Here is a 19,590-nt window from a genome sequence, read left to right on the forward strand (position 1 = left end):
TGACTTATTAAGGTAACTACTTTTTTGTTTTGTTCACATCTGAGTAACTTCATTTTTTTTCTTTGTACACATCTAGGTAACGAACTTTTTTGAAGTGTTCACATATGACCATTATGACCAGCTGTAGCAAGTTACGACAGATAATAATGGTCATATGTGAACACTTCCAATAAGTTCGTTACCTAGATGTGTACAAAAAACGAAGTTACCCGGATGTAAACAAAATGAAAAAGTAATTACTATGATAAGTCAACTTCGTTTTTTTTATTATGACAATCGATCATAATGTTTGCAATATTAATATATTCAGTTAACTTTTTCTTAAAACAATATTTATTACCATTTGTGAGCATTTAAATTGGTCACAACATATTCGGAGCCGTTTTTAGTAACATAAATATCAAATAACTCTCTCTCTATCTCTCTCCCTCTCTCTCTCTCTCTCTCTCTCTCTATATATATATATATATATATATATATATATATATATATATATATATATATATATCAAGAGTAATGCTATCAATGTAGATAAAAACTACTTCTATTTTTTGTATTTTAAATTCCTGTAATACATGGAGCAAGCTTCATTGAAGATGATGTTCTATTTCATATTATTGGTCTCCATCGCAGGTACTTTTAGTCTTTAGTAAATTTTAATTTTTATATTTAATATTTTAAACAATAAAATTTTATAAAATGACGATATGTTTTTTCCCTATCAAATCTAGAACTTTTTTATTTTTTATTTATATCAAAGTAGTGTATTTTAAAAAGATATTTACCAAAATGGTGTGGTTTTAAAAATATTAACCATTTAGGTTAAATTTAGAAGGTAAAATAAAAAAGAAGACAAATCGAATTAACAGGGTAATTACATTTTTGTTTTGTTCATATTTAGGTAACTTCGTTTTTTTTACACATCTAGGTAACAAACTTGTTGAAAATGTCCACATATGACCATTATGACCGGTTATAACTTGCTACAGCCGGTCATAATGATCATATGTGAATACTTCTAACAAGTTCGTTATCTAGATGTGTAAAAAAAATAAAGTTACCAAATATGAACAAACAAAAATATAATTACCATGATATGTCAACTTCTCAAAAAGATTATCATCAAAATATAGTTAAAATGTATACATGCTACCTTGTATGTTTGTCGAAAAGATGTAGAGCCGACCCTGACTTATGTTAGGCACTCGGCGAACACAAAAAGAAGGCCTCCTAAAAATAGATCTATTTAAAAAAATTCCTAAATATTATATACTATGTTGAAGTGAAAAAATTAAACAAAAATGAAAATAAAATGGCCAAGTAGGTAGTAGGAATCGAACTACGGTTGCCCAATAAAAGCTTATGATGTCTCGCCAATAAAAGCTTATGACGTCTCACCAATTATTGTATGGTAGGAGATGTTTTAACAAGTTCCAATTAACTTTTATATATATATATATATATATATATATATAAATGACACGTCCTTAACCAACTGCCCTTCAATATTTTCAATATTTTACCTTATAAATGTCAGTGATATTGTATATAGTATAATCTTACTAGGTGAATAGGATGATTTTCGGGCCCTATATTTTTAGGGCTCTGTGCGATGGAACACCTTGAACACCTTTAGGGCCGGCCCTGATTTGTAGTTCGTGATATATTAAAAAAAGAGTAAATTACGGAAATGATCCCTGCTTTTGTAAATTTATAATTTTGGTAAGTTTAAAAGTTGATAAGTGTCTGATTTATAAATATTATAGTTTAAATATTTGCTTCATATGTGTTTTATTTTTTTTTATTTTAAGAGGTTTTATTGTTACTTTTTAAACTATTGAAATAACAACTATAAGTTAACAACTATTTGTTAAAAGAATAATCTTAAATAAAATCTACCGCTTGTTACTACCCATTAAGTATATATTGTGATGGTTGTGATTGGAATTGTTGTTGTTGGAGTTGTTAGAATTGTTGGAAAGCTTGATATTGTTGAAATTGTTGTTGTTGGAAAGCCGGGAAATGTTGATATTGTTGGTGGAAAAGTGTTGTTTGTTGGATAGAGGAACCGGTTTGAAACGAATTGACAAAACCAAATTGAGGTGATTCCATGGTCGGGAGTTGGCGAGGGGTTGTGTCTAACGCAAATGCGTTATCGGGTTTGCAATTTCTAAAGTTTGGGGAGGGGTGTTTTGGTTGTGATCCATTTTTGATTGATATGAAATTGTTGTATGTGTATTGTGTATAGAGAAAGAAAAAAATGGTGTAAAAATTGATTGTAAAAATATGGTATTTATAGGTAAAAATAGAATTTGTTTAAAAAAAATAATAATAAAATTTGTTTAAAAAATGTAGCCGTTCAACGGCTAAATTGCTTCCTCTTCTCCCATTCGTTGTTTGCGTTCGTTATCCGGAGCAGGACCGACCACGAGATACCGGGGTGGTGTGCACGGACCATTTTCGTGGCCACGTAGACTATGAACCGGCTCGTGGCCGGTATACCGGAAGGTCTTATAGACAATAGTGGCCCCCAAAATAATATTAAAATAAAGTTGATTTAAGTCCCTTCTTTATACTATTATTGTACATTTGTACATGTTCATTCGATTAACAATTTCTTTGCAAAACACATGTCTTCAAAACACATATCATCTGTTGATTTCGTAATGCTTTAAATACCACCAATTGCTCTCTCGTGAACTTCAGTCCACTCATCACTCGTCCGTTTTAGCACAAAACTAACTACTATATTCTCATTTGTTCAGACTTCAAGACTTCAGACCTTCATCTTAGAAGTTAGAACAACTTGTATTAATGGAAGATAATTCGCTTTATGCGCCTCTGCAAGCAAATCCACCATCTGAAACAGACGAAAATGTTACTCCCATGGCCAAAGCTGGAGTGTTAAGTAAATTCACATTCTGGTGGCTAAACCCGTTGATGGTAAAAGGGAAAAGTAAAGTTCTCGATGAAAACGACATCCCTAAGTTACGAAAGGAAGACACAGCAGAAGAATGTTACTCCACTTTCATGGAGACGCTGGAGAAACGGCGAGCAAAGAGTGTTTCCGGTGGTCATGGTGATTCCGATCCGCCGATCTTATCGACGTTGTTCGTTTGGCAATGGAAAGAGCTCGTAATCACTGGTATTTTTGCGCTGATAAAAGTGCTCGCGTTGGCTTCAGGTCCTTTGATTCTTCGAGCTTTCATTCAACTTGTTCAAGGGAATGAAAGTTTCGAGAACGAAGGGTATTTTCTGACGTTAGGTTTATTTCTAGCCAAATGTCTGGAATCGATATCGGAGAGACAACTAAAGTTTCGGACTAGAGTGATCGGACTCCAAGTCAAGTCGATGTTATGTGCAGCGATTTATAAGAAGCAACTCCGGCTATCAAATGATGCTAAATTAATTTACTCCCCCGGCCAAATCATGAACTATGCCACCGTTGATGCTACCAAAATCGGAGAGGTTCCGTTTTGGTTTCACAACATATGGACAATCGCTCTTCAGATATGTCTAGGGATTTTCATAATCTATTTTTCAATCGGATTAGCAACAATCGCAGCTTTATTGGTAATAGTATTAACAGTCGTCGGAAACATTCCGTTGGGGAAATTACAACATAAATACCTAACGAAACTCATGGCGGCGCAAGACCGGCGGTTGAAGGCCATATCAGAGGCGATTTCAAACATGAAGGTTCTGAAGTTGTACGCTTGGGAGACGCATTTCCGAGAGGCGGCTGCACAGTTAAGAAACGAAGAGATGAAATGGTTATCGGCTGTTATGACACAAAGAGGATTTTTCATCATAATGTTTTGGTCGTCTCCGGTGATTGTGGCGGTGGTGACGTTTTGGGCTTGTTATTTGTTAGGAATCGAGCTTAATGCGAGTAATGTGTTCACGTTTCTGGCAACGATTCGGATCATTCAGGAGCCGATTCAGAGTATTTCTGATGTTGCAGCGGTATTTATTGAAGGAAGGGTTGGGTTAACCCGTGTTGTTGAGTTTTTACAGGCGTCAGAGTTGCAGAAAGAGGAGAAGAATCATGGAAACATGGAAGATCGAGCTGTCGTAATCAATTGTGAATCGATTTCATGGAATGATGATTCTTCGAAACCGACACTTACGGATGTAAAACTTGAAGTTTTGACCGGAAAAAAAGTGGCTATATGCGGTGAGGTCGGCTCCGGTAAATCGACTCTTATCTCCGCCGTTTTAGGAGAAGTTCCGCATATAAAAGGCACAGTACGTATCTTTCTATTTTAACCTTTTGATCCAATTTTGAGATTAATTTGTGTATATTTAATTTGAATTAATTGTTATTTTATTAAAGAGATTCAAAACATAAAGATTAAAGATTGTATTTACGATTAAGTAATATCCAACTAATAATCATTATTTAAATGTTCTGTTTCAAATTTATTATTTTTTTATAAAATATAAAAGAGAAAGAACAACATAGATAATACATTATTATTTTATGCATATTAACATTTTTTTAAAAGTATAATTTTTTTTTAAAAGTATAATATTTTTATTAGGCAATTACTAATCTAGCCAAATTAAGGAAATCATTAGCAATTTATAGCCAAAAATTAATAAATGTCCAATCATAGCCCACGAAACCGTAGGTTTCGATATTCGTCTACTGTTTTGTCAAATCGTCTACTGTTTCGTGTTTTGTATAATTTTTTTTTCATTTTTAGGATACAAAACCGTAGGTTTTTTAAAACCTACGGTTTCCCAAACCGTAGTTACGGTTTTGGGTGAAAAAATACGGTTTTTTTTTTTTTAAATCTACTGTTTTGTGGATTTTAACTACTGTTTTGGGGAAACCGTAGGTTTCGAGAAGAAACCGTAGATTTAAAAAACCTATGGTTTTGTATCCTAAAAATGAAAAAAAAAAAATTATACAAAACATGAAACAGTAGACGATTTGGCGAAACAGTAGTCAACCTACAGTTGACTACTCTTTTGTGGGCTATTTTTGACTAAGTGGTTTTTTTTGCTATTTTTTGTTATGTAATTAAGGATTTTGGCTAGATTTGTATTTTCCCCTATTTTTATTTCTGCACTTTCCGTTAATAAACATGGTTATTGATTATACACTTACATTTTATTATATGCTTTTAATATATGAAAATAACAATTTTAGTTTTTTTTTTTTATAAAATTATAATACTTCCATCTTCTTGTAAACTTTTGCCTACACAAACGTATACACTTTAAATTTTTAATAAACATAAATAGTTTTTAGATTTTTTAGTGAACAATATAATATATTTATTTTATTTATTAATAAATAACCATTGCTTTAAATACCTAGTATAAAATTATTTTTAATAGTTTTCAATAAATGTTTACGATATAATCACTTTATTATATATTTTTAACTTCTATTGCGGTTGTAATGTATAATACATTAAAGTAAATTAATATATCTTTTTATCATTAGAAAATAATATTATTTTGTTAAATTCGTAAACTAAAAAAAATAAAAGATTATCAAAAGCTTATGCTTCTTCATTTTAAAAATATACACATAATGCATCAGTGGCGGATCCAGGATTTTGTTGAAGGGTATGCCAAATAATCTACAAAATATGAATTAGTAGCAAAATACTTCAAATGATAACAAAATATAACAATGTATGCATTCTAAGTAAATTGTTCCTTTAAGTTGCACACGATTATCTCTTACATCATTAAAATCATCCAAAATGGAGCCTAATTTGAAACGTTCAGCGATATCTAATCTTTTTTGCTTTGTACCCATTACTCAACGAAATTCATTAATAAAAAATAATTCCAATTACAAACGTAATCTTATATTCTTATTAAAAAAATAAATGTATATGTAGTGCAATAATACATATAATACAATAATACAAAAATACAAATTCTCCCTAATAAATGAAAATAATTTTGCCACATGTCACTCTCTCATTAACTTGGACACATGTCATTTTTTGGTATTTTTGAATAAATGTTTTTTCCATTTATCATTTTCTCATTTTTTTTTATCTTTTTTTAATTAACACATCATATTTACACCTCAATTAATAATTGCCTTAATTGAAAATAACCAATAAATTACAATATTACAGCTCATATAGTATTTAATATGTTTCCTTTTAAATTCAAATTTCAAATTTCAAATTTAAATAATTTTTTGTTTAAACCTTCATGTTTAATTTTTTTGTTTTATTCAACCCGTATAACATACGGGTCTTACAACTAGTAATTAATTAATAGCAACAACTAATAACCAAATTTATTAGGGATTGTTTTTATAACTTTGATGGTTTATGAATAAAAAAGAAAACTCAGAAGGTCATTTCCATAAATAAGATTCAAAGCATTTGAAAGATATTTAAGTATATGCTCAATATAGGGGAGCACAACAGTAAAACCCAAATATAAATATAAAAATAATAAGTATGAGCTCAAGATAGAGGATCACAATAGTGAAACTCAAATATAAAATATAAATATAATCTTCCAACAAACAATTGTATGTAGTAATAATTTCAAGGGGTGGGCCATATGAAAACATTGTTACTTTTACTTAACAAAATTATATAGTATATATAAGACTTCAAATATATGTAGGGTGGGCCAAGGCCAACCCTTGTACTCACATAATTACGCCCTGAATGCATGTTAGTGATGCAATGAAAGTAGAAAAAGAAAAGTCAAATTTGTATATTACATCAAGTGGATGTTTGGGATAGCTTTTCAAAAAGTTAATAAGTTAAAAAAGTGTTTGTGTATTTAAAAAACGTTTTTTAAAACAGTTTTTTGTATAGGAAAAATGAAAACTTTCAAAAAGCTAGAAAATCCTAGTTTTTTTAGCTTTTTAGCAATTTTACTTCTGAAAAAACAGCTTTTCTTATCCAAACATTTTTTAAAATCAGCTTTTCCTAAAAGTCATAAGCTAATAAACATTTTTCTTAAAAATCACTTTTGAGATAAAAAAGCTAACCCAAACATACCCAAGTCAAAAAAATCATAGCCACATCTTCATAAGTGAAAAAGGAAATGATGGCTAGAAAAATAGATAGAAATTAATGTAAAATTAAATCAAATGGAAGAATAAATTAATTAGGTCAGCGTTGTAAAAAAATTAATTAGGTCACAAAAAGAATTTGTATACGGCTGATATATATATATATATGGAAAAGTGAATATACCATTAAGGGTATATAAGCATAGGTAACCAAACTCACTATACTACGTCGTTTTGTATCATATATATACATTGTAATTGTCAATTGTTCTTATAATTCAACTTCTAACTTGATTTACTTTCAACATTTTTATAAATTTCACATTTATCTTCCTCTTATATAATTTTCATTTTCAACTATAATATATATGCATATTAGGTGTTGGGCAAAAAGATGTGATATAAGAGTAAGATAATAGTTTAAAAATCTTGAAAGTAAATCAAGTTAGAGATTGAAGTTTAAGAACATTATAATGAATATATCAAACAAAATGACGTATTATGGTGAGTTTGAGTATCTAAGTTTATATACCCTTAAGGGTATATTCACTTTTCCTATATATATATATATATATATATATATATATATATATATATATATATACACACACACACACACACACACAGTGATAAATAATTTTTTTAACGAATAGTTTCTTACCGGGAAATAATTATTATATTTTATTATTACTTATTATGTAATTAAAAATTACTATTTTTAAATAAAATATTTATGTTCATACCTTATGTTTATATTGTCTGTTTATATTACTGATGTAAATTAATTAATGACCGTGTTTAGTTTAAGAAATATATAAATTATTTTATATACATGAATTTTATATTTTAACATTTTCGTTTGCTCCAAAATGAATTTCTTAATTACATTCCATAATTTAAGTCTTCAAACTTTTGATAATTATTAATGATTTATTTATGCATAAATGATTTGTACAAAAAGTTTTGTAACTTGTACCTCTTAAAATTTAAGATATGATTAATACGTTTTATAATATATATATATATATATATATATATATATATATATATATATATATATATATATATACACATAACATATTAGTCATATCTTGAATTTTAAAAGATATAAGTAACAAAGCTTTTTATACAAATCAATTATACATAAATAAATCATTAATACTATATATATATATATATATATATATATATATATATATATATATATATATATATAAGTCATATCTTTAATTTTAAAAGGTATAAGTTACAAAGCCTTTTGTACAAATCAATTATACATAAATAATCAACTCTAATAAATAAGTGTTTTTTTTGCAACATGTCACACTCTCATTCAATTTTGCAAATGTCATTTTATGGTTATTTTGAATTAATTTCTTTTCCCTATGTCATTTTATGGAGTTTTCTTTTTTAGTAAATTACACATAATACTTTAATGTAATAATTACAATAAATGTAGTAATAAATGAATATCAATTTCATTAATAGAATTATCTTCTTATTTAAAAATAACCAAATTAAAGGTCATTAATTTATTTTGTTTATTTATTTAAATTTAAAAGATAAAAAAAATCAATTTTAATAATTCATTATTTTTCTTATAAATCCAAAGTTCTTAAATATTTAGACCTTTATATTTAATTTTTTTTAATTAACTCATGTAATACATGAGTCTTACACCTAGTTCATTAATACTTGTCAAAAATTTGAAGACTTTAATGAAGTTCGGTTATTAAGAAATTCAATTTGGAACAAAATGATAATTTTAAAATATTAAATTCATGTATATAAATTAATTTATATTTTTTAAACTAGACACCGATATTAATTAATTACATCAATAGTATAAACAAACAATATAAATATAAGGTCGAAACATAAATATTTTATTTAAAAATGGTAATTTTTTTTATTGCATAATAATTAATAATAACATCTAATAATTATTTTTCCGCAAGAAAACTATTCGCAAAAGAGCTACGTATAACCGTCGCTTTGCGCGGACACTCATCTAGTGTGTGTATATATATATGTTTGTCTTATATAATAAAATTATAGACAACTAAATAATATATAAAATAATAAAATTATAAAAATGATAGAAGAAAAGTTATGCCAAAGAGTTAGATCATAAGTATTGCCAGGAAAAAGATATAACCATTGTATTTAAAGTATAAGAGAGTCGGTCCAATAAAAAAAATAATCAAAATTAAGGTGTATAATAAAAATAGACAGAATATAGGGAACAGAAACCTAAAACTTGAAAATAGAAAGGGTGTAGAAAAAAAAAACCTAAAACTTGAAATAGATGGAAAAAAAACTCGTTTAATATATATAACATGATAATACAATTAATAAACATTACATCTAATATATAACTAGTCAATTAAATCAAACAAAATTGCATAAACCTAAAACTTGTAGGACTAAAATTGTCATATGAAATTTCTTTACACAATTTTGAACATCAATTCTCATTTATAACAGTTTTTTCCTTCGCATTTTCTCCGACCCAACATTATTTGTATGTAAAGTTTTTGTATAAAAAAAATCATATAACATCAATTTTGATTTTATATTATTCTTTTATATACAAATATAAGAAATGGTGTTGACGTGAAGAGATAGGGAAAAGCTAAAAAAAGGGATAATGACTTGAAAGGGTAACAAACTTTCGATTTTGTTCATATTTGGTCATTATTTTTTTTCATTATCTATTTGTCACAGAACTATTGAAACTGTTCACATTTTACCCGTATGACCGGTAACAACCGGTCATAATGCTAAAATGTGAACAGTTTCAATACTTCAGTTACAAATAGATAATGAAAAAAAGTTTAATGACTAAATGTGAATAAAGTTAAAAGTTCGTTTCCCTCTAAAAAAAATTTCAATGACTAAATGTGAACAAACTTTCTTCTTGTACTATGGTTTAACAAATTATGTATTTTTGTTAAATTTTAACAAATTTGTTGATGAAGAAATCTATGAAATAAAAAAAAAACAAAACCCTGAAAAATGTATAAAAAAACAAAAAATGAAACCAATATTATATGTATAAGTTTTATGTTGTAAAACTATGCAATATTATATGTATACAAATTATCCTGATATTATATTTATCAATTTTGTGTTATAAAATTATGCAATACATAAATTGATATACATTAAACTATATACGTTGTTTATAAAAGAATACATATATACATTGATACATTATATATGTTGTTATACTCTATTTATTGACATACATCATATTAATATATTTAGTATTTAAAAGGATATCGAAAATGAAAGTCAAGTTGTTTATAATTTAGACATTTTTAATTTATCCGGACAATTGATTTATATTTGAGATTGTATTTTCTTTAAAAGTTTGAATAATTATTGAAATTTATGATTATTTAACTAGACATATAAAATTAAGTAAAACCGTTAAAATGTTTTATGAAGTGTTACGCCCAAACCGCCCCATTCATATTACCTTTACAAAAATATATTTTTTTATGGAAAAAAATAGCTATATATTCAACAATTAAAACAGCGCTATGTGTGAGAATGATTCATTTTTTTTTGTTAAACCAAAATCAAATTGGAAATTTTGATTTTTAATTTTGGAAAATACCTTATTTCGGTTTCGTTTTTTCGTTTTTTTAATATATTTTTCGGGGTTTTGTTTTTTTATTTTATAGATTTCTTCATCAACAAATGTTCCTAGAATTTAACAAAGATAAATAATTGGCTAAAACATAATACAATAGGAAATTTGTTCACATTTAGGTGCTGTTTGTTTTTTCTAAAAAACCACTACACGTGCAATATTTGGCCATTCGCATTTGTTTGTTTTTCAGAAGACTTCTAACTTAAAAACTGTTGCGCGTGTGCTGCTTGGCGCAACACTAGACCATCCGCTTCAAACCTCTTCACACCTTACTTTAACTTACTGCAATAGTCTGCAAATGTTAAAAAACAAACAAACTTTTTATTGCATGTTGCATCCGTTTGATCCACCTCTTCTGCTACAGAGGGTTGCCGAGGTGGTCCACAGACTTCAGACATTTTCGCTTCAAAAAAACAAAGATCACCTTAGTCATTGAACTTTTTCTAGAGGGAAACGAACTTTCAACTTTGTTTACATTTAGTCACTAAATTCTTTTTCATTTTGTATTTGCCACTGAACTATTGAAACTGTTCACATTTTACCCTTATGTCCGGTTGTTACCGGTCATAAGGGTAAAATGTGAACAATTTCAATAGTTCAGTGACAAATAGATATTTAAAAAAAGTTTAGTGAATAAATGTGAACAAAATCGAAAGTTCGTTAACCTTTCAAGTCATTCTCCTAAAAAAACACTCTCATTTACTAATAAAGACTCTACTAGAAAAACATCCCTTAGTCAAATAACATTATTATATTTATAATTAAAAAAATACTTTTCAATAATCAAACAATAATTACATTTTTTACTTTTAAGTAATATATAGTATATTTTTATATTATTTAAAAAAACTAACGGAAATGAAGCCCGACCTATTTCTTCCTTTTAAAACTTAAAACCCTAACTAAAGTTTTAAAACCATATTTTTCTAATTCTCTCAAGAAAGCATATATGCATCTGTTCAAATACCATCTCAACCTTTTGGACCATCGTCATCGCCGGTCCATCATGGTCGTCAGACCACTGTCGTTACCAGAACACCTTTTCCACCGGACTAACGTCGCCAACGAGACCAGACAACTCAAGCCACTTGTCGGCGTTCTCTCTCTCTCTCTCTCTCTCTCTCTCTCTCTCTCTCTCTGATTTTTTTCAGGCGGTAGACCGTCAACGTTTGGCCGATGGTAGGTATTCGATCTATGTCTAACTTTTGATCTTTCTCTCTAGATCTGACTCTCTTTCTCTTTCTGTTGGTTGCCGACGATCGGTTTCTGAGGATGGTGATGGTTGTCGTCGGCAGTGATGGTTTCCGTCATCTGTAATGGATGTCGTCGATAGTAATTGCTGTGTTTTTGGATTACTTATCAAAAATATTAAACAAAATCAAAATTTTATCAGATTAAAAGAAAAAAAAGACTGCATGTTTTACATTATTTTCAGTTTTCAATGTTACGGTTTCAAAGATTTGACTAAGTAGGGTGTTTTTTTTAGCATAATAGAGTTGACTTATAAAATAGAGTGTTTTAGGTGTTTATTTAGGGGTGCTACTATATGTACCCCTCATTCACATAAATCGTCACATCATTGGGGGCACACAAACATTATTACACTCACATGAGAGGATGAGTACGATAAGCAATTTGTGAGGTACGTATAGAAATTTCCTTATTTAGTAGCATCCGAAGAGATATTGACCAAAAAAACAGCATAAAATAAATAGGATTTGATGTAAGTTGAACATTTGAGAGGATCGATAAATGATGATCCCAAAAATTGATGGAAGAGTCCAAATCTTAGATTCCCATTAAGGTCGGAGGGAGTACTAGTACTCCCAACACATTGTCATGTAAGATTTTTTATTGCCACATAGGTTTTTATATTGTCACGTAAGTTTAGTGTGTATAGGTTGAAAGAGATAAAGAGTGGTAGTGAAAGGAGTTTAATAGGATTTGTTTTGAAAAAAAAATAAAAAAGAAACAGAAAATAACCACAACCAATCACAACCAACCTTTTCTTTCTCTCTTTTCTCGTTATGTCTGTAGTGATCCATCACTAGCGAATCTTAAATGATGGTGTAGAAATGGGTAGCGAGTGTTTTGGCGACAATGCCACTTCCTCAAGCCTAATAGGTGGTGGGTTGTTGGCTTGGAATGATTGTTGTCCTTTTTGATTCATTGTATTCAAGTAGAGAAATAGAAAACTACATTAAAAAATTTATACTAAATGAGACTAATAATTGCTATGTTTTGTTAAAAAATTATGATGTATATTTTTTAATTTAATAAATAAACTAAATATTATATATGCTTCGTCAAAACACATAATAAAAAAATCAATAGTTAAATTGTTAAACTTGTTTTTAATTTTACAAAAGAATTACAAATGCATTGTAAAATTTGTATCTTTAATTTATTACAAAAAATGTTCATTATAAAAGGTTTCTTGATATAGGGATATATTTTAGAACATGTAAATATGCTGTTATGACATAGCAATAAAATATTAACAAGAAATTAAGTAAACTAACTATTTTAAATGAGTTTTTTCTTTAAAATAATCATTTTTTTAGTGTTTAAAAAATGACTTTCTTCTCACAATTGTTTTATTCCGAACTTCTTCAAATTTGGGAGTGTTTTTTTTTTCTTTCGTTTGCAAATTTTTTTAAAGAAATTTGTTTACTTATGTTCAAAATATATATTTTGAAGTGTTTAATATTTCTGGTTTTCAATCATATGTTTGTTTTTAAGCCCTAGTATTATATATATATATATATATATATATATATATATATATATATATATATATATATATATATATATGGAAAACAAAAAAATCCTAAAAATCCTAAAAATTCATAAAAAATACTTAGAGATCACAAATCGTTTTTTTTTACTTTATATTATGATAAATCGCAGCATTTTTTTATAAATTCGCTGAAAAAAAAATTAAAAAATCGATTTTTTTTTCATAAAAAGTTTCAACGAAATTATCTAAAAAACTGCGATTTTTCATAATATAAAGTCAAAAAAAAAAGATTTGTGATCTCTAAGTATTTGTTAATGCATTTTTATGATTTATATATATATATATATATATATATATATATATATATATATCATTTACTGTGTTTGTTTAGCTTTTTGTTGAAATTTAGTACAAAACGAATTTTTTCTTGAAATTTTGGAATTGTTTATCGGATTTCAGACTTTTTTTTTTGGAACAGCAGAAATCGGATTTCGGACTTGATATTGAAAATTTGAAGTTTTTTTTTTTCTGAACTCCAAAATTTCAGTTTAAAATGTATTTTTTTTGTCAGAATAAATGATTTTTGTTAGTCTAGAATTCCGTATTTCCGACTTAGTAGTTATTTTGCAAATAATGTTTATTTTATTTAAATACACTGTACATTATGATAATATGATTAGTTTCATATTTTATAAATTTAAAGCCATAAAAACTCTATGTATTATTCTCTTAAAAAGAGAACTATTAAACTATTTTTATGTGCACTAAAACGATTATATTTTATGATTTTGGTTATGGTCTATATGTAGTTAAAAAATTAAAATATAAAACAACAATTACAAATTCTGAAAATATATAATGTCATGTAATTCTTTTAATTCCACATAAATATACAACTGATTTTCTTAAATTATCCGGTAGGGAAACATTATTTAAAAAAAAAAGTGATTTTCTTATTATTGGGTTGCGAAGCATTAATTTAAAAAAAAATCTAATGATTTTAATGGGTGAAAAATAACATAATCATTTTTTTAAAACTTTTTTTTAGACATTGTTAACTTATATATTTAACGTTTTTATATAAAATTATAAAGACAAAAACAATAAGAAATTACTTGGTAGAAATTTTTTAGTATATAGTTTAAGCTGTTAAATTTTGTGCCCGGAATTTGATCTTCAGATTGAAGTGAATGGGAAGGTGGCATACGTTTCACAAACGGCATGGATCCAAACAGGGACAATTCGAGACAATATACTGTTCGGAAATTTGATGGATGAGGAAAAGTATCAATATGTAATAACCAAATGCTCACTTGTGAAGGATATCGAGATGTTCTCATTCGGCGATCAAACAATCATCGGAGAACGAGGCGTAAATCTCAGTGGTGGACAGAAGCAACGAGTTCAACTTGCTCGAGCATTATATCAAGATGCCGATATATACCTCTTGGATGATCCATTCAGCGCAGTTGATGCACATACTGCATCAAGTTTGTTCAAAGTAAGCACGTTTTCACTTCTCTCTTCAATCTGCAACGAAAATGTAAATCGTTAAAATGTTTGTCTTATTTCTAGGAATACATCATGGAAGCTTTGTCGAGCAAGACGGTGTTACTTGTAACTCACCAAGTCGATTTCCTGCCTGCTTTTGACAATATCCTGGTAAGCTAGCTAATGAGTCCTAAAGCCCTAGCTAGTCGTTTTAGGGTTTTTCTTATCTTCCATTCTTAATCGGTTGTGAATATGTTAACAGTTAATGGCGGATGGGAAGATTGTTGAAACAGGAACCTACGCTCAATTGCTTGAATCCAGTAAAGAGTTCCAAAACCTTGTGATTGCACTTAGCGAAACTTCTGGTTCAGATAATCAAACAGCCGATAACTCTCAACAAAAATCCGAATCTCCAGTTCAAGAAATTGAAAAAATCAAGCCGATACAAGAGATAGAACCATCGGTAGGGGAGCAACTGATTAAGAAAGAAGAACGAGAAGCAGGGGACACAGGTTTAAGACCCTACAAACAGTATCTTAGCCAGAGCAATGGATACTTCTTATTCTCCATGTCAGTTTTAGCACATATGTTGTATATAATCGGACAGTTCATACAGACTTTCTGGTTGGCTAGGGAAGTGCAGAGTGCAAGTATAACCCAGCTGAAGTTGGTGTTGGTATACATGATCCTTGGTATTGTGATGATGCTCTTTTTATTTGGTAGATCTTATTTTATTGTTAAGTTAACAATGGACACATCACTTGCTATATTTAACAAGTTGATTACATGTCTTTACCGAGCACCAATGTCCTTCTACGACTCAACACCTGTGGGAAGAATCATTAGCAGGGTAACTCTTTTTTACCTAAACTCATACATATATATTATTAATTTATCATGCTCGAATGATTTGCAAGAAACTTAGGTATCTACTTTTGTTAGGTGTCCTCGGATCTCAGCATTGTGGATCTTGAATTAGCAGTAAAGCTTACGTTTACCGTAGGCTCAACCGTGAACACGTACTTTATCCTTGGAATCTTGGCAGTCCTAACTTGGCCTATCTTGATCATTATCATTCCAACGGTTTATCTTACCATACTTCTGCAGGTAAAAAAAAAGTGTTCCTAGACTTGAGGCAAATTTGTAGAAAGTTAGGACTTAGGACCTAAGTGGAAAAATAAACACTCATATACAACTTACCAGATTAAGTCTTCTCTAATGTTAACTCTCCAATTTTTTTACACAGAGATTCTATTACGCATCTGCAAAGGAGTTGATGCGATTAGATGGCACGAGTAAGTCATTAGTCACTAGCCATCTTGCACAATCCATTGCTGGAGTGGTTACCATTAGAGCATTTGGCGAAGAAGATCGTTTCTTTGTAGAACATTTGAACCTTATTGACAACAATGCAAGTCCATTTTTTCATAGTTTTTCAGCAAATGAGTGGTTGATCCAACGTCTGGAAATGTTATGTGCGCTTGTTATTGCTAGCTTTGCACTAGCAATAACTTTGCTTCCCTTTCAGGCGTCTGACTCCGGTTAGTGATTTCAAACTATATAATCTCACTAGTAGACTTCGGTTAGTGATACTAACGAGAGCTATGATGCTTCTCTAACAACAAACATTGTAATGACAGGACTCATTGGAATGGCTCTTTCCTACGGGCTCTCATTGAACGTTTTTGTTGTTTTTTCCGTCCAAGTCCAATGCCAACTATCGAATATGATAGTTTCGGTTGAAAGACTAGAGCAATATATGCATATCCCTAGTGAAGCCCCGGAAATCATACAAGACAACCGACCCTCAAGCAACTGGCCAAGTACCGGTAGAGTCGATATCCAAAACCTAAAGGTACATAATATTTTCATTACGTTGTTCACTATAAATAACCTTTCAAGATTTATCGACTATTTGGTTTATTTGTATAATGTAGATAAGATATCAACCAAATTCCCCATTGGTTCTTCAAGGAATCAATTGTGTATTTGAAGGAGGAAACAAAATTGGAATTGTTGGAAGGACAGGGAGTGGAAAAACAACTTTAATCAGTGCTTTGTTTCGCCTAGTTGAACCTACAGAGGGAAGAATCATTATAGATGAATTAGATATTACTACAATTGGACTCCATGACCTTCGATCAAATTTTGGTATTATTCCACAAGAACCAACTTTATTCAATGGATCCATTCGATATAATCTTGATCCTCTTGGAGAACATAGTGATCAAGAACTATGGCAGGTAAATTAAAACACTTGATAATCAAAATTACAGTCAAACTGTAACACTTTTTGTCTTTTTCTAGGTTCTTGAAAAATGCCAACTTCGAGATGCAATTCAAGACAAAAAAGATGGGTTGGACTCGTTGGGTAAGATTTAAGAAGATTTATTTATTAACTTAGTGTCTGTTTTGATTGGTATGATGGAATGGAATGAACAAGGTAATGGAATGGGTGATTACCTTGGCTTGAACAAGGTATTGGAATGCTACTATTTTTTCCAATTTGCCTAAAGTTATCTAAATAAAAGTAATCTATAGCAATAGTATATCATTCCATTCCATCAAGAATTTTTTTTAAAAAAAACCCTTCCCCTATGGATCGAAAACCAAAACTGACATTCCATTATGTGTTGGATTATTATTATTACAGTTGTGCAAGATGGATCGAATTGGAGTTTGGGACAACGGCAACTGTTTTGTTTAGGAAGAGCTCTTTTGAAAAGGCGAAAGATACTTGTACTTGATGAAGCCACAGCTTCAATCGATAATGCAACTGACACAATCATACAGAAAACTATTCGGGAAGAATTTCAAGATTGCACAGTAATTACAGTTGCACACAGAATACCAACTGTTATAGACTGCTCAATGGTACTTGTTATGAAGGATGGTGAGTTTTTTTTTTCATCTAGAATGGAAAGAAAAGTTGCAGCATAATTTTATTTATTTATTTATTTTTGCAACTTTTAATATTTTACCTTGTTTGTAAATTACAGGAAAGGTGATGGAGTATGATGAACCCTCGAAATTGATGAGCCAGCCAGATTCTTTATTTGCACAGCTTGTTAATGAATATTGGTCACAACATAAAACCTCATGATCAAATTATTAGGTAAGATCAGATCGCTACATTAATAATGATAATGAGATTAGTTTGCAATCAACATTGTGAAATTGAGAGTTATCACCATGTAATTTACATTTCATTTCTGTAAATCTTGTGCTTCTTCATTCTCAATGAATAGGGTTGTCTAATTTTTGCTGAAATTTTGGATTTTGGTTTACATTTCATACAATGTGTTGTGTGTTTGGTTGGATGGATTTAGAATGGAATTGAAATCCATTTGATAATAAAATGTTTGTTTAGTTTGTAAATATATCAAATGATTTGGAATGCATATAAAACAAATCATAAAATTAACCTTTGTTTTAACTTTTTGGACAACCTTTTTGTTTATAAACTGATTTATAGATATAAATTATAAATTATTTACATAATTAACAAGATGTTAGAAAATTACAAAGTATAAAAATCCATATATGGGGTTTCAAAGCAACCTATACAATCCATTGTTCTGCATGCCACTTATTAGAAATCAAATACCCACAATCTTTTTCCGGAAAGTGGTTAAATTGTTGAACACATCACCTATTCAAACTTCATTTTAGAAAGAGGTGTCGTTTCTTCACTATACATTATTTTTAAAGAAAACACCCACCATGATATATTTAACTTGAAACTTAACATTGAATCCTTTAAACTTTCCAAATTCCATGTCTATTAGTTGAGAACCCGTTTAAACTGAACCTTCCTCTTTCTCCATATGTCACCTTAATAACCTTTCACCAATAGAGTAGTTGGTTCGATTAAAAACCTCCAATGCCATTTCAAAAGTAACACCCTATTAACAACGAATAAACGTCCAGCACCCAACCGCCCTTCCTCTTTAGAAGCTAAAACCTTCCTTAATTTGACCCAAGAAATCTTATGTTCGCCTATATCATATACCTAAAAGAACTGAACTCTCAATGACTCAAGAAAATTTAGAACATGAATAGGACCTCCAAAAATGGAAAGGAAATATATACTCAGATTTCCAAGTTCTGATTTCAATTTTCAAAAGTTTCAAACGACCTCTAATAGAAAGGATCTTCACGTTCCATGAAGAGAGTTTATTATAAAACCTATCTATCATAATTTTCCAACTCTCTATCCTTTATATGTTTAAGCTGACCAAAAGACCAAGTGGGAAATTATCTCATTTGTAGTTCATCAAGTTCGACATACAATAATCTAAACATCCTCTAATTCACTTACACCAAGTTGAAACCACTTACACCAAGTTGAAAGAAAACCCATAACTTCAAGTACTAATTGTTTGGATTTTCTGTTGTGTTAGGAAGTATGGGAATCACAATATTATGGAACTACGACTTATTAAATTCGTCACCATTATCATATTGGAAATAGTGAATATCATGATTGAATTTATTTTAATATAAGCAAGAAAGTGAAGAAATTTGCAAAACATGTTGGATTTATATAGTAAAGGTTACACAAAAAGAAAAGGGAGAAAACTAGTCTAAGAAACTAACCTAGTATTTAATACCATTATGACTTTGTAGGAGAGAAGTCCATATATCATAATAAACAGTTTGTTAATGAAATGACACGAAAGAATT

At 29.2% G+C, this 19,590-nt stretch overlaps 1 protein-coding gene across 1 annotated transcript; it reads left to right on the top strand.

Annotated features, from left to right (window-relative positions):
• The first annotated feature begins 2,669 nt into the window (after positions 1-2,669).
• Positions 2,670-18,174, top strand: LOC145121260 (ABC transporter C family member 10-like). The gene is made up of 11 exons (XM_079057040.1): positions 2,670-4,248; positions 14,594-14,914; positions 14,989-15,075; positions 15,167-15,754; positions 15,847-16,011; positions 16,151-16,445; positions 16,545-16,759; positions 16,842-17,147; positions 17,212-17,275; positions 17,558-17,797; positions 17,904-18,174. The coding sequence occupies exons 1-11, from the start codon at positions 2,815-2,817 to the stop codon at positions 18,005-18,007; spliced, it is 3,819 nt and encodes a 1,272-aa protein (XP_078913166.1). The 5' UTR covers positions 2,670-2,814; the 3' UTR covers positions 18,008-18,174.
• The last annotated feature ends 1,416 nt before the right edge of the window (positions 18,175-19,590 follow it).

The sequence above is a fragment of the Lactuca virosa genome, chromosome 6 (assembly GCF_052849685.1).
Source record: "Lactuca virosa cultivar CGN04683 chromosome 6, Lactuca_virosa_CGN04683_v6, whole genome shotgun sequence".
NCBI classification, from domain to species: domain Eukaryota; kingdom Viridiplantae; phylum Streptophyta; class Magnoliopsida; order Asterales; family Asteraceae; genus Lactuca; species Lactuca virosa.